Source organism: Aspergillus karnatakaensis, assembly GCF_047715665.1.
Source record: "Aspergillus karnatakaensis strain CBS 102800 unplaced genomic scaffold BJY04scaffold_19, whole genome shotgun sequence".
In the NCBI taxonomy this organism is placed as follows: Eukaryota; Fungi; Ascomycota; class Eurotiomycetes; order Eurotiales; family Aspergillaceae; genus Aspergillus; species Aspergillus karnatakaensis.
The window spans coordinates 1-16,344 of NW_027395731.1; the positions used below are offsets into that span (position 1 = coordinate 1).

The window sequence follows — 16,344 nt, forward strand, 5'->3', positions numbered from 1 at the left end:
ATATTTAATATAATAATTAGGTTATTCTACTAATAATAATAAATAAGTTTAAGAGGGGGATCTTATTAAAATAAATAAAATTATACAGGCCTTTAAAAAATAGAAATAATAAAATTAATTAATTTAAAGTATTTTTAGAAATAATATCTTCTTCTTATTTAGGTTATTCTATATATATTTTTATAATTATAATTAAAAAATATTTATTTATTTTCTTTATTATTTATTAAGAATAACTAGTCTTATTAACTATCTTATTATTACTAATATAATTATATAGCTAGAAGTTAGCTTACTACTAATCTTTAATTATTTTATCTTATTCTACTATTTATTAGTCTTATTACTTATTCCAAGAACTTTATAAAAAGATCTATTTCACTATTAACAAGAACACCTCTTTTACAGAATACTTTAAAAAAAGACTTTTATTTATAATTTTTATTAGTTTTTTTAAACCTTTTTCTTACTAGCTAGAGAGCTATTAACTAATACTATTCCTTTATTATTTCTAGTAATTATAATAAAGAAAATAGATAAATCCTAAATAAAAAAAATTAAATAAAAAGAGATTAAAAGACATAAAAATATATAGTAATATATTATAAATAAGATTAGTAAAAGAAAAAAAGAAAAAAAATATTATTATTTTTATTAAATAGATTAAAATACAGGGTATATAATTTGAATAGCTTATATTATATTTTTAAAGTTAATAGCTATTCTTAAAGTAATTTATTTAGGAAAAATATAATATATATTATTTAAGAATACTTCTTAACTATATATTACACAATAAAGAATTATATTTGAATTAAAATATCTTAAGCTAAGTATATAAAATAAATAACTAGTTAATAAAGATAATAAAATAAAAATTATAAAAAAGGTTATAAAGAAATAAGGAAATAAAATTACTAGAAATAAGGAATAAAATAATAATTATATAAGAAATAAGAAAAAATAGTAAAACAGAAAAAAAAAAGAAAAAAAGAAAATAAAGGTTTTATACCTTAATGAAGGCTTTTAAAATAACTAAAATAAATAAGAAATATTAACTTTTACTTTAAATTATTTTTATATAATATTTTTATATAATAGTAAGCTTATATTATTACTTTTTTTAACTTTCTTACTTTATTTTATTTTAAGCAGCTTACTAAACCCTTATATTACCTTTTTAAGGAACCTAAGTCTGCTAATAAAATAATTAATAATAAATAAAAATAATATAAAAGAAAATCTATAAAAATATTTAAAATAATATAATTATATAAATATAGTATACTAGTTATTCCTTAAAGTAAAAAAGCTAAGATACTTATTAATAGAAATAAAGAGTTTATACCTAGATTATTTAATTTTTTATAAAGTACTTTATAAAGCAGGTAATAATATTTTTATTTATTTATAATTATTATAGCTTAAGCCTTATATATTAATATATTAATTAATCTTAGTATCTTTTCTTAAGTAAGATTAATAATATAATAATAAGAGATATAATAATAATATTAATATTTAGAATAATATTAATAAGACTTTAAATAAATATTAAAAAGTCTTTATAATATATATATAAGAGTATTAACTACTTTACTATATACTTAAAAAAGTAGGTAAGTAGTTTAAAGTCTTTATAATCTTTATTAAGGTCTTTAACTAGTATTATAAAGGCTTTACAACTACTAAATAAATTATTATCATAATATATTATTTTAAATTATAACTATTTAGCTTTACTCTTTAATGGTATAAAAATATAAAATATATTTTATATAATTTTTTAATTATTTTTTAAATAATATTCACTTATTTCTTAAGATTTATATTTTTATTAAAGCTATATTTAAGTATTATAGTTAGATTCTATAATTTTACTTATATTTAGTACTTAGTATATACCTAAATAATATTTAAAATATATTATTAATATAAAGTAAGATTTGAATAGTAGAACTAGATATTAATAACTATAATTACTCCTAGATTATAATCTAATATTATAGTTATAGGCCTTATAATATTAATCTAGATATTTATATAAACCTACTTTAAATTTAAAAAGAAATAAAGTTATTCCCTTAATAAAATATAAAGTATTTAATCAGATATATTATTAAGAACCCAGCCAGGCGGTCTACGTGATAGAATAATACGGACCAGTAACGTTGCGACGAGATAATAGTATCCCAGGATACTATTATCGAGGAAGGAATATTATCAGCCACGGAAGATTATATTATAATAATATTCTAGTTCTTAACATGTTAAATACCTTTAGTGTTAGGATAGACCTAGTAATACTAACAGGCACGAATAGATACTAATTATTATATAACAAAGCCTACCTAGCGAGACGTCTATAAAGGAAATCACGTGTATATATTATCTGGTATACTAAATAATAGTAGGAGTTTAGTATACAAGGAAAGGGCATTTTATTAGGTATACTACTTAGTATACCTTGGAAAGGTATATAAGATAGTATACGGCGCGGAGGATATTTAAGGACGCTTATTACTACTATATCTAGTCTTACTTATTCTTCGTGATTAATACAAACTATTATCTTAAAGTTACCTTTAGAATAATAATATACTCGTATAAATTACTCTATAAGTATCTTATATATAGGATACTTAGCCTTGCTTACTTTAACTAAGCTTAACCCGACCGTGACTAGTCTTTATACTAGTTAGATATAAAGTTATATAGAAAAAGATTAAGTAAGTTAAGTCAAGTGTTACGAGCTTACGAGAGGTTACTAGGGTTAGGAAGACGCAGAGAGGTTTATTCTTTATAATATATTAATTACTAGTTAACACGAGTGTCTTATCTTAACTTAAAATAACTATTACTATAATTTTTGGGGGAAATTAGCAAGCTAACCAACCCTCTACTAATATAAAGTAACTTTAGTTTATTATTTATATTATGCAGGAGTAGCTTAATAGTTAAGCCGCGATTATTAATAACTTAACTAATAATCTTAATTAACATAACACTATTCTTACTAGTAAAGCTTAAGGAATAATTAAACAGCTCTAGGAGCAGGTCCTCGAACTTAATAATAAACTTATTATAAAAATTATAAAGCTTAAAACCCCTAAGCTTTTTAATAATACTTAATCTAAGCTTAGGTACTAGCAGACCTAGATAAATACCTATCTTAATATTAATAAGGATAAGTTTGCAGGATAAGGAGATAAAGTTTTCTTTACTTTTATTTACTTTACTAGGGCAGCTTACAAATAATTTAAACCTTTTATAAGAAAATACTAAATTACTAATATAGATAATATAGCTAATAATACTAAGGAAATTTTTATAGACTATAGTATTTTTAAGAGATACTTAAAAGATACCTTTGGCGATATTAATACTACTTAAAATACTAAACAAGAGATAAGATAACTAAGGTAGATAGGTAATATATCTTACTACGCGTTTAAGTTTATATAATTATAATCGCGTATATCTTAGGACGACGAGGCCTTTATTAGGTAATTTAAGGAAGGATTTAAGTAAGAGATCCTTAAAAAGATAGCTATTATAGATAGACCTAAGACTATTAAAGAAATAGTTAAGCAAGCAGTATAAATTAATAACTAACTCTAAGACCTGCAGGTAAGGAGAGGAGGTTATTATTAGTACTAGCGTAATAAATACTAAGTACCACGCTTCTATTAATCTGGCAGGACTAGAGGAAATCGCGCTAATACTAAATAATAATTTTAGCTAAGAAATTAGGGATATAGTAATTTTTATAGACTTTAACTAATAGACCTTAATATAATACTTTCCGAGAAGAAAAGGGAATAATATTAAAAAGAGAATCTGTACTTTACCTGTGGTAAATTAGGCTATAAAGTAGTAGACTACTTTTAGAGAAAAAAGCAGGGCTAGAAAAACTATAAAGGTTCTAGATAAAAAAAATAATTAAATACTACTATAAAGCTAATAACGCTCAACGCGACTAGGGAAAAAAACCTTTTTATAATATCCCTGGAAGAAATAGAGCATGCGGAAAGTATAAACATGCCTCTAACTTATAAAGAAGCTGCAAGAATTATCTAGGAAATAAAAAAGCTAGTTAGGTATATATTATACTAAGCTAGGGAATTAAGGGCAAGGGGACGCCTAAGTAACTTACTTCTAGACTAAAGTAAATAAGATAGATAAGCCCTTAATAATATAACTAATATAAAGCTGGAAGCCTACGTGCGTGTCTAGGCTAGAAAATATAATATTAATTATAGCGGCAAGGCCTATAGGCTCACGCGTGAGTATTATATAAAAAAATATTAATTCTAATAGATTTTATAAAATATCTAAGTTAAGAGGTTAAATAAGACTTATAAAGACAAATCTATTACTAAGCTAGTTTAAGAAAAGGAGTATAGCAAATTCCTAGCTATTATGTAGGACTTTAACCCTTTTAATAAATAATTTAGTACCTAAGTAAAAGGCCCTAGTCCTAGCAGGGAGGAACTTATTAAAATACCTAAAACCCTAATTAAAAACCCTATTTAAGAAGGATTTAAGGATCTTTTTAGATTACTAGGTAACAGGAAAAGGCCTAATACTATAGAATAAAATTACTAAGAACGCAGGAAAACTAAAATTAAGTAAGAATAATAATAACTCTAGCAGCAAATCGCGTCTTAATATTATTATATCTAGCTAATATGCTGGGATAGGACTAATAAAGATTAGATAGTATACAAATAGTTTTATAATAAATATCTATAATTCTATAAAGCCTGCGGGCGAGACAACCAAGACTATTATAATAACTTAAGGGAAACTAGTAGGAAGTAGAGAAGCTTACTTAACTATAAATACTATTACTACTAATAGTATAACTGCAAGTATTATATTAAATACCCTAAGTATAACTAGTAATTATAAGTTACTTGCTATAAGTACAGGTATCTAGTATTATAGCACGACACCCTAAAAGATCTAGTAAAGTATAACCCGGTCGCGCCTAAATATATTAAAGATAATATAGAATGCCCGTGCTATTAGATAAACTACACGTGCAAGGGATATAAGAGATACCTAGACTATGTGTTCGAGACATGACTTTACTATTATAAAATACCGTGTTTCTACTATAATATAAGGAAAAGGGAGGCAGGGCTGGCGCTAATACCACTATAGTATAAGAGGGCACCTGACTAGGAGATAGAATCTCTAGAAGGCGACGAACTAGCCTCGCCAGGGTCCTTAGCGGTAATATAGCAAGAACAATACCTTAAACTATTAATCTAGGTTAATAGATAGCTAGCAAACGCTATAATTAACTTAGGAGTAACTAGTAATTTTATAAACCCTAAATTTATAAACTTTTATAAATTACCAAGCATGAGGAAGGAAGTTCCTACGCTAATTAATAGATTAAATAGCAAGAACCTAGGAACTCTCGAACTAACAATCGAATCGGTACCGCTGCCTATAGTAGTATATAGGAAACACTATAAACTAAGTTTTAATATAACTCCTTTAGGCAGGTATAATATAGTATTAGGGATCCCGTGGCTCGAGAATTATAACCTAGATATTAATTAGAGTAAGAAGATACTCTAATAAAGAAAGAAATACTTATAAATAAAGAAAAAGGTACTAGTTAGGGCTAGCGGCCAGTAACATGCTTAAAATAAGGTTGAGCAGGTAGTTAAATAACCTGCAGGAAAGTTAATACTTAAAGGTAATTATATAACCCTAAAGGAAAAAAGTCTAGTTATTTCTATTATTATAGTAATAAAATAACTATTAAAGCAAGTATAGTTAATAAATATTCCTAGTTAGGCTACTAATAAAACAAGATAATACTACAAAATTATAAAAAATAAAGAGAGAAATAGGGAGGAGGCTTAGTAGCTAGTAATAGTCACGAGTAATACTAAGCTACTCTAGAGAATCCCGAAAGAGTATAGTTAATTTTAAGATATCTTTAGAAAACCTAAGAACCCGGCGCTACTACCACACGGGCCCTATAACTATACTATACCTATTTAAGAAGGGAAAGTATTAAATTACTAATAAATAATCCTATTAAATAATAAATATAATAGGTTGCTAAAAGACTATATTAACGCCAAAGAACTTATTAGGATTATCCGGAAGTTAAAGTCTCTAATAAGACACGGGGTTTTATTTGTCCTAAAAAAGGGAGGAGAAGAGTAACTTTATATTAATTACTAACTACTTAATAATATAATAATTAAGGATTAGTACTCTTTACTTTTAATTAATAATATCTAAAACAGACTACGCGGAGCAAAATAGTTCACGAAACTCGACGTAACTAACGCGTATTACTATATTAGGATTAAGGAGAAAGAAGAATAGAAAACTATATTTAGAACAAAATAGGGTTTTTATAAATACTAGGTTATGCTATTTAGGCTAACTAATACACTAGTATTATTCTAGTAATATATTAAAGAAGTACTATGGAAGGTTTTACCTAGATACACATGCGTGTATATTAATAATATTATTATTTATTTAGAAACCTTCGAGTAATATATACTAGATATACGAGAAACGCTAGCAGAGCTATAAAAAGCGAATCTCAAGTATAAGCTTAAGAAGTGCGAGTTCTATATTAAAGAAACAGAGTTCTTAGGATACTAGATTACCGAGGATAGTATCTAGGCAGAAGCGTTAAAAGTTAAAATAATTTAGGAGTGGCCTACGCTAAAAAACCTTAAAAAACTATAATAATTTATTAGCCTACTAAACTATTACTAATATTATATTAAGGGGTACGCCTATAATATAAAACCCCTGTTTAAACTATTAAAAAAAGATATCTTATATAAGTAGACGAATAAGTAGTAACAGGCTTTTAAAAAAGCTAAAGGAAACTTAACTAATTTACTAGTTCGGAAATAGTATAATCCTGCTTTACTTATAATAATAGAAATAGATATATTAGACTATATTTTAGGGGCTATAATAATTTAAACTAGAACTAACAGTAAGAAAAGATTAGTAGCTTTTTACTTAAGGAAGTTCACACTACTAAAAGCGAATTATAATATTTATAATAAAAAACTACTAGCTATTATAGTAGTATTTAAATATTAGAAGATCTACCTAGAAGGCGTAAGATACTAAGTTATAGTTAGGTCCGACCATAAAAATCTAACTTATTTTATAATAATTAAAGTATTAACGAGAAGGCAAGCTAGATAAACTAAACTACTATTATAGTTTAATTATAAGGTAGTATACTACAAAGAAACTAAGAACACGCAAGCAGATACTCTTAGCCGAAGGCCGGACTATAAAAATAAGAAAAAAAGTCCGAAACTAGTAATCCTACAAGTTAACAAGAATAGAATACTTAGAAATAACCCTATAATCCTAGTTATAATAATAGAAGTTAGCAGACTAGAAATTCTAGACAAGGTTAAGAAAGCCTTAAAAAATAATAAACTCGTGTAAAAGATCTTAGAAGCGTTAAACAACAGGATTAAATACTAAGATAGTATAATTTAGATTAAGGGATTAATTTATATCTTACTAACACTAATTAACAAGATTATTTTATTATATTATAATAGTCTGACAGAAGGATACTTTAGAATTAATAAAATATGCGAAAAAATAGTAAGAAACTATTACATTAAAAATATAAAAAAAAAGGTTAAAAAATATATTAGCAAATACGAAAGCTATATTAAGAATAAGCCTACGAGGCATGCTCCGTATAGAAAATTATAGAACCCAGAAATACTAACAAAACTATAGGAATAGATTATAGTTAACTTCGTGGGTCCTTTACTAATTATAGTATTAGGAAGGGACTATCTTGTAGTTATTATAGACTAACTTATAAAATATATCTACCTAGTACTAATAATAATAACTATAACTATAAAAGATATAGGTTGCCTATTTATTAATATTATTATTATAAACCATAGCATGCTAAGGTATATTATATCTAATAAAGATAAACTATTCACTATAAAATTCTAGAAATTAATCACGGACTAAATAGGGATTAAGTTATAAATAACTACCGCATACTAACCGCAATCTAATAGATAAATAGAAAGAGTGAATTAAACTATTAAGTAATACCTATAATATTATATAAACTATATACAAGATAACTAGGAAGATAACCTACTAATGGCCTAGTTTGTATATAATAATTTAGTATATAATATAACTAGTATAATACCCTTCGAAGCTAATTATAGATATTATTTAAGTATATATAAGGAATTATTATAAAAAGAACTAATAGCTAAAGAAGCTAACCTTTTTATAAATAAATTAAAGATAATCCAAGCCTAACTATTAAGAGATTTAGAATTTATTAACATACAAATAGTAACCTACTATAATAAGAAAAGATCTAAGGGACCAGATCTAGAAGAGGGGGGGAAGGTCTTCTTCCTATAATAAAATATTAAAATAAAATAACTAAGCGCAAAGCTAGACCACGTCCGCTTAGGACTATTTAAAATTAAGAAGTAACTAGGACTAGTTAATTATTAACTAAAGCTACTAGCTTTAATAAAATATATATACCTAGTTTTTTATATTTTATTATTAGAACTAGTACCTGTTAACGCCAAACTTACTAAATATATAAAAGTTAAAAAAATAAATAAAGCAGAATACAAAGTTAAAAAGATTCTAAACTATAAGCGAGTTAGCGGCAAAACCTGATACCTAGTAAAGTAAAAAAGATATAATACTTTTAAAAATACCTAGGAACCTATCAAGAACCTAATAGGTTACTAGAAAAAGGTTTAGGAATACTACTAGAGATCTTAAAAGTAGAAAAGTCTATATTTTACTAGAATATTAGAGACCTAATTATCTAAATTAGACTAGTTTAGTTTAATATTATAGCTAGCTAAGTAACTACAGCCTTATACTTATTAGCTAGGCGCTTAAGTTTAGAATAATCTTTAGTAGTTAAAGAATCTTTCTTATCTAACTAATCTATTACTACTATATTATAATCTAATATCTTAACACCACGCTCTTTTAGAAATTTCTATTATTTTTAAAGGTAAGATAGCTTTGCAAATAAGCGGGCGAAGGCCTCTTTAGTCTTAGCTATCTTACGCTCTATCCGCTCCTTATCACGTTTTAAATTAGATTATTATTTTTCGCTATAAAATCACTTCTCGTACTTGCAACCGTGGCGGGTATATAATACGTAGTTCTAGCTTTTCAAATTTATAATACACGTAATACCGCGGGTAGAGTAATATTTGCAAGGGTTTAGGATAAGGAGACTATTTTAGATAATACTCTCGGACTAGGCGATACGGTCAGCAAGATAGTTACGCTTAGGAAGCATAGTAAGCTATTTTAGGAAGAAAAAAAGAGGGAACTAGAACTCACGGGTGTGCGGGGAACCTATAATACTTATACTTTTTAGGATAAAAAGCAAGAGGAGAGAAAGGTAATATTAAGAACCTAGCCAGGCGGTCTACGTGGCAGAATAATATGGACTAGTAATATTATAACGAGATAATAATATCCCAGGATATTATTATTAAGGAAGGAATATTATTAGCCACGGAAGATTATGCTATAATAATATTCGGGTTCTTAATATATTAAATATTTTTAGTATTAGGACGGACCTAGTAATACTAACAGGCATAAATAAATACTAATTATTATATAATAAAGCTTACCTAGCGAGACGCCCACGAAGGGAATCACGTATATATACTATCTAGTATACTAAATAATAGTAGGAGTTTAGTATACAAGGAAAGGGTATCCTATTAGGTATACTACTTAGTATACCTTAGAAAAGTATATAAGATAGTATACGGCGCGGAGGATATTTAAGGACGCTTATTACTACTATATCTAGTCTTACTTATTCTTCGTGATTAATATAAACTATTATCTTAGAATTATTTTTAGAATAGTAATATACTCGTACAAACTACTTTACAAGTATCTTATATATAAGATACTTGGCCTTGCCTACTTTAACTAAGCTTAACCCGACCGTGACTAGTCTTTATACTAGTTAAATATAAAGCTATGTAAAAAAGGATTAAGTAAGTTAAGTTAAGCGTTGCGAGCTTACAAGAGGTTACTAGGGTTAGGAAGACGCAGAGAGGTCTGTTCTTCGTAACATATATCCTCTTTATAATTTATTATAAGGGCTTAAAGTAAAGTTCTCCCTATAAAAAGCTATTAAAAAATATAATATTAGTAATTCTAGATTTAATAAAGATATATAGATAAAATAAGATTTTTATAATATAATTATTAGATAATCTATTATATAAAAAGCTATTAAGTAATTTAATAATTTATTTTTATTTTTATTTATTAAATTTAGCCTGGCAGTACTATAAATAAAGTAATAATAGTAAAGTTATATACTTATAACTAGGATCTAATATCTTAAAGTACTAGTAACTATTGGTTTTATAATAACTTAAGATAATATTAGAAAGATAATCTATTTTAAAAATACTATAAAATTAGTAGCTATTATTGTAGTTTTTATATAATTTCTTACTAAAGGTGTAGAAGAAATAAATAGCTTTGAAAAAATTATTCCAATCCTTATTTATATAATATTTAATAATTATATATTTATAGTCCTGTGCCTAGCTTTATATAGCTTTAATAATAGTTTTTAAAAAGGAATATATATAAAATAGTGATAATATAAGATGGCTATTTAAAAAATTAATATATTTAAAAATAAAGTTATTATTAAAATCAATTAAAGAGGGTAGGTAATTATTTATAGTTAAATTTTATATAGAGATACCTAGTAAATTATAAATTTAATAAATAATAAACCCTTAATTTAACTTATATAGTTTAAAACCTTAATACTATAATTAACCCTAAAGATAGTATAGAAAAATAGTTAGCCTACTATTCTATCCCTAAAAATAACTTAGTATTCCTAATTAAGTAATTCTATATTAGGTTAAAGCCCTGTCCCTAAAAACATGTACCCTGTCCCCCAAGACACTCCCCCCCCAACCTGCCTCCTAGGGTTTCTCGAAAGCGAAATATCCCCCGTATGTTGGTCTATATCCTTGGTTGGGGTGTCATATCAGCGGAGCTTGACTGGGTAGATAACTGGTATGTGCTGGTGTTATGTCTGCCACCACGCGGTTGTTGCTGCAATACAAAGTGGCTACGGATATAGTTAGATAGATGTGTATATATATATAAGGTATACTTAGTGCCACAATGAATCATCAACATACCACGGGCAGCAGACAGACAGGCACAGCCAGTAGAGCACAATATATTAGACCCAACCCCCATCACCTACCAGGAAATACAAAAGCCAAGGTAAGTGGAGCGCAAGCAACCCCAGATACAATGTATACGGTCTTGTGGTGGTACCCCGTGACCTGCGATACCCAAACCACCAACTTCCTATGTGACTTGGAGCCTTCCGAACAAACACCACGACTGACACATAATCAGATGGTCGCATGCACTACAATAAACAAGTTCTGATGTCGAGCAACAGCGAGACCCTCAACATATTACATATCAACTACCACAACGACTGAGGTTGATAAATCACGTAAGACGACCATATCGTCGTATCGTACACCAACAATCCCACCCCACAGAAGGAGTGATAGCTACACCCAGTATTACCCACAAAGAGACGACAGACATGAATACGTCGGATATAGAACGATGCAGGAAGCGAATAATACAGTACATCTGGGACCCTGAGCCCCAAAACGACCAAGAGCCCGAATTGTCCATATGGTGCCTTGGGATCGAGTATCCCCCACTCAACCCATCATCCAAGGAACCCGGTAAGTTCCACGAGAGCACACCTTCCGAATTTACATAGAATGTCCATCGAAAAAAGGCACTGACACGATGAGCAGACAACAACAGCCCACAGGCGAGAACAACAAGCGCAATCCCACCCACCTGGCCAGAAACATTCCTCCTTGATTTCGAATCCAGAATATGGATGACATACAGATCACACTTCCCACCTATACAAAGAGACACAGGCACCGGAGTTGGAACAACACCACTAACATTAAGTGTACGCCTCAGGAACCAACTAATGGATCCACAAGGGTTCACAAGCGACACCGGATGGGGTTGTATGATACGGTCGGGTCAAAGCCTGCTGGCGAATGCGATGGTCATCCTATCGATGGGCCGTAGTATGGACTCCCAGACGTGGTGTACATGGTATCACAACCCAACTTGCTGACACCAGATAGATTGGCGACGCAGGGACGAATCCGAACAAGAAATTCCGATACTGCAGCTGTTTGCTGATTCCCCAGATGCGCCATTCTCCATCCATAACTTCGTCAAACATGGCGCTGAGTTCTGTGGGAAACAACCCGGGGAATGGTTCGGGCCATCTGCCGCTGCCAGATGCATACAGTAAGAACGCGGATAGAAATTTGGTGCCAGGGAACGAAGCTAACAGTGGAACAGAGGACTTTCGGTGGCGCACACACACCTAACGCCCCGAGTATACATCACGAATGACAACTCAGACGTGTTCGAGGAGAAGTTCATGAAAGCGAGCCGTAATCAGCAGGGGGTGGTCCTTCCTACGCTCATATTGCTAGGCCTCAGACTTGGAATTGATCACGTTACCCCTGCATATCGAGAGGGACTGAAAGCTGTACTACAGTTCCCACAATCAGTAGGCATTGCTGGGTACGTCACAACGTCCCAGACAGTCACTGACACCACCACTAATGCCTGGTGACCGAAACAGTGGACGCCCCTCAGCTTCACATTACTTCATCGGGTTCCAAGGCGCACACTTCTTCTACCTCGATCCGCACACCACTCAGCCCACCATAGCGCACAAATCAGGGGATCTGTTCCCGAAGGAAGAGGTCGATACATATCATACTCGCCGACTAAGAAGACTCCATGTTCAAGACATGGATCCTAGCATGCTGATAGGCTTTCTTATCAAAGACGAAGAAGACTGGAAGAATTGGAAAACCCGCGTCGCCGCAACGGCTGTGAAGTCGATTATCAATGTCATCAGCGAAACTGATATTATCGCGTGGCAAGGCCGGGAGGAAGCACTGGATGAAGTTGAGGCTTTCGATGATACCGATTGAACACGCTATGAAAACTGACGAACCTGTAAGCCATAAACTGAAATCCGCACACAGCCTGGAAGACACGCGAATATGATGCGAATAAGAATTTGATAGCAAGCAAGTTAGGAAGTTCATGAAAGCATTGGATTCGAGATCTAGAAGGGTGAGTATATAACCGATTCCAGAAGCCGAGTTATGGTACAGCGCATCCATGTCTCCTTAAGAAGTGAAAGCGTTGAATGAAAACATTTGACCCAAGGGGAAATAGAACAAGTAGGAAAAAAAGACCATCCCATGACACGTTAAAAATCCCGCGAACACCCTTTAACCCGCCGCCTCAAACCGTTTAAGATGACGAGTAACGAAACAAAAGCATATCCGTGCAATTAAAATAAAAAGACAAAACGGTTCAACGAAAGCCTATTTGGCAGATGCAGAGTACTTCGTAACGGCCTTGGTGCCCTCGGACACGGCGTGCTTGGCAAGTTCACCGGGCAGGATCAATCGAACACTGCGAAGTTGTTAGATTGGAACACGCAGCAAGTATGCGACGAAACTCACGAGGTCTGAATCTCTCGAGATGAGATGGTGGACTTCTTGTTGTAAGCAGCAAGCTTGGAGGCCTCAGTCGCGACGCGCTCGAAGATGTCTTTCATGAGCAGTTAGCATCTCACACACTTAAGAGTATCCGAAAAGACATACCGTTGACGAAAGAGTTGAGAATGGACATGGCACGGGTGGAGATACCAGTGTCGGGGTGCACCTGCTTGAGAACTACTCAAAGTTAGGACGCGTCAAAAACACGGGATCGCTCGTGCACAACTGACCCTTGTAGATGTAAGAAGAGTAGGTCTCCTTCCTGGTCTTTCCACGCTTCTTCTTGTCGCCAGAGGCAGCAGCGGCAGTCTTCTTTCCGGCTTCCTTCTTCTCAGCAGGGGCCTTGCCAGCAGGGGCCTTGCCACCAGTGCTAGGCTTCTTCTCGGCAGCTTTGGGAGCCATTTTTGAAAATGTTGATATTCGAAAAGCGGGTTTAGTAAGAATTGAAGAGACTGGGTATGGATGGAGATGAAAGCACACGGGTCGACGCGTTAATGTGGAGGGGTTGAATGAAGAGGAGGATGGAAAGTTAAGAATACGCGGTGACGAGGGAGGCGTGCTACTTATACTCGGCTCCAAACAACATGTTGATCTAAGAAGCACAAAGGAGCCAGATTTTCGATACGGTAACGGTAACGTATGATTTGTATGATTAGGAAGCTGAGCCGGCGTGAAACACGCGACTATTGGTGGAGTGCATGTGCTCCCATTACAGTACTGTTAGGTCTCCTGATTAGTCTTAGCGCTATCCCGAATGGGGTAGTCGTGACATGACGACACCAACCGACGGGGACAGTTGATGATGATCCGCTCATTGATTGGCCGACCCCGCTAAGCGAGAGGGTGATCCGAAACGCGTCTGCATTCCCCAGTGTCTTCGTCAAGCTATTGTTATATATGCCTTGCAGTCCGTCACGTTAACTGTCGTCCCCTCCCCATTTCTCGCTATCATTTTCGACCATACCTTAATACTACGCTCTACCAATCTCCTTGGAAATCCGTTGCTTTCTTTAAAATCAACACCCACTCACAACCATCAAAATGACTGGAGGCAAATCTGGTGGCAAGGCTAGCGGCAGCAAGAACGCTCAGTCGTATGTTCAGCTCTCAAAACTTCAAGCGGATACGATTTCAAGCTGACACTTCACAAAACAGCCGTTCATCCAAGGCCGGTCTTGCTTTCCCCGTCGGCCGTGTCCACCGTCTTCTTCGCAAGGGCAACTATGCTCAGCGTGTTGGTGCTGGTGAGTTTTCCTTCGGGTTGCTCTTGTAGTTTATTCACAGCTAACGGCGTGGCCGCAGGTGCCCCCGTCTACCTCGCTGCCGTTTTGGAGTACCTCGCTGCCGAAATTCTGGAGCTCGCTGGAAACGCCGCCCGCGACAACAAGAAGACCCGTATCATTCCCCGTCACCTTCAGCTTGCCATCAGGAACGACGAGGAGTTGAACAAGCTGTTGGGCCACGTCACCATCGCCCAGGGTGGTGTTCTTCCCAACATCCACCAGAGTACGTTGAGTTCAATCCATCCGAGATGCCTTGTTTCTAACCTCGCAATAGACCTTCTCCCCAAGAAGACCCCCAAGGCCGGAAAGGGTAGCCAGGAGCTGTGAACTGTTTTTCTCTTTTATTTGCTTGGGGTTTGTCATTCGGCGTGGTTTGGTTCTCTTACTGACATGATAACGGGGTTCTGGACTGGGCACGTTTATGGCTCTTTTTAATTTTTATGCGTTTTGTTTTTACTGTTGTAAATTATGCCCATCGGCATGGAATGATACCGACAAGTTTCAATGACTTCAATTATATGTTCTATCATGAACCTCGCTCACTCCGTAACCTTTCTTTGCGACCTTGAATCTACTCACTTTCCACGTTGAATTTGGGTCTATTGTTGGGTTCAGATTATCGATATCAACTCGAACTAGGATAAAATGTTGCTACAACGCTCGTAAATACTCCTTGCACGTCTATTATTTTCTGCCCATGATTAATGCTTACTAGCATCTCCAGCATCTGACCAGGTTAGTTATCAACGCCCTCCACTAGTTGGCGTCTGCCGTCAAACTCACAAGGCAGTTCGCGAACAGGCAAGTTTCTTTCATATTTGCTCCCTGTAATTTGTGTCAGTGGATCAACGTCCATAGCTATTGCCGGGTTATGGTCACATACCACCAGGGGCTGTCGGGGCTCGGTAGGGGTCAGGATGCTTCCATGTCTCTAGTAGCTTTTCTGTCTCGCGGAGTAGTACCTAGATCATGTCGGCAAACAACATCGTGACCGTCCCGACCTGCGGGAGGAAAGGACGCGTATGGGATAGCGTACCTTCTGTTGTCGGGGATCACGGACGTCTCTGTTTGCCTCAAAAAGTGACCGTATATAGACTGCCTGGCCTCTCCAAATATGTCTGTGGACGGCCCAATCCAGGGCGAGCTTTAAAGAGCGCCGGTAGAGTGATCTATGCAATGAGATTTAGGCAGGACCAATAAATCCGGTGAATATCAACTCACTGGACGGGGTTAAGAGGCATGGTAAGCGGCAGTAGTAAGTGTCACACGTGGCGAAGAAACGGGATGTTTGAGCCAAAGGCACCTTTAGAGCAGCTTCCAAGATCCTGAACGGGATAGAATGTGCTGATTTGGCGCTTCTGCGTACC

The 16,344-nt window shown here is 33.1% G+C and overlaps 4 protein-coding genes across 4 annotated transcripts; 2 read left to right on the forward strand and 2 right to left on the reverse strand.

Moving 5' to 3' along the window:
- The first annotated feature begins 11,588 nt into the window (after window positions 1–11,588).
- BJY04DRAFT_39295 (cysteine protease ATG4) lies at window positions 11,589–13,493 on the forward strand. The gene is made up of 5 exons (XM_073720279.1): window positions 11,589–11,819; window positions 11,895–12,185; window positions 12,246–12,414; window positions 12,469–12,696; window positions 12,758–13,493. Exons 1-5 carry the CDS (start codon window positions 11,672–11,674, stop codon window positions 13,113–13,115), a joined length of 1,194 nt encoding a protein of 397 aa, XP_073572123.1. The 5' UTR covers window positions 11,589–11,671; the 3' UTR covers window positions 13,116–13,493.
- A 24-nt stretch (window positions 13,494–13,517) lies between these two features.
- BJY04DRAFT_206922 (histone H2B family protein) lies at window positions 13,518–14,096 on the reverse strand (the record flags this gene model as incomplete). Its single annotated transcript, XM_073713783.1, has 4 exons — window positions 13,518–13,608; window positions 13,659–13,746; window positions 13,800–13,871; window positions 13,925–14,096. The coding sequence occupies 4 exons, from the start codon at window positions 14,094–14,096 to the stop codon at window positions 13,518–13,520; spliced, it is 423 nt and encodes a 140-aa protein (XP_073572124.1).
- A 639-nt stretch (window positions 14,097–14,735) lies between these two features.
- BJY04DRAFT_206923 (histone H2A) lies at window positions 14,736–15,304 on the forward strand (the record flags this gene model as incomplete). The annotated part of the gene is made up of 4 exons (XM_073713784.1): window positions 14,736–14,788; window positions 14,850–14,938; window positions 14,997–15,200; window positions 15,252–15,304. The coding sequence occupies 4 exons, from the start codon at window positions 14,736–14,738 to the stop codon at window positions 15,302–15,304; spliced, it is 399 nt and encodes a 132-aa protein (XP_073572125.1).
- A 255-nt stretch (window positions 15,305–15,559) lies between these two features.
- Window positions 15,560–16,344, reverse strand: BJY04DRAFT_39137 (NADH dehydrogenase [ubiquinone] 1 beta subcomplex subunit 9). The gene is made up of 5 exons (XM_073720278.1): window positions 16,199–16,344; window positions 16,014–16,146; window positions 15,861–15,939; window positions 15,761–15,802; window positions 15,560–15,704 (listed from the first exon to the last, which is right to left on the reverse strand). Exons 1-5 carry the CDS (start codon window positions 16,216–16,218, stop codon window positions 15,679–15,681), a joined length of 300 nt encoding a protein of 99 aa, XP_073572126.1. The 5' UTR covers window positions 16,219–16,344; the 3' UTR covers window positions 15,560–15,678.

Bases quoted from the DNA above. Each gene is read 5' to 3' on its own strand.
- BJY04DRAFT_39137 (XM_073720278.1), bottom strand. From the start codon at position 16,218: ATGCCTCTTAACCCCGTCCA. The intron at 15,940-16,013 runs GTACGCTATCCC...GACATGATCTAG, and splicing joins GTGATCCCCGACAACAGAAG to GTACTACTCCGCGAGACAGA. The intron at 15,803-15,860 runs GTATGTGACCAT...CACAAATTACAG, and splicing joins AGCCCCGACAGCCCCTGGTG to GGAGCAAATATGAAAGAAAC.
- BJY04DRAFT_39295 (XM_073720279.1), top strand. From the start codon at position 11,672: ATGAATACGTCGGATATAGAACGATGCAGGAAGCGAATAATACAGTAC. The intron at 12,415-12,468 runs GTAAGAACGCGG...ACAGTGGAACAG, and splicing joins GCCGCTGCCAGATGCATACA to AGGACTTTCGGTGGCGCACA. The intron at 12,697-12,757 runs GTACGTCACAAC...TGACCGAAACAG, and splicing joins CAATCAGTAGGCATTGCTGG to TGGACGCCCCTCAGCTTCAC.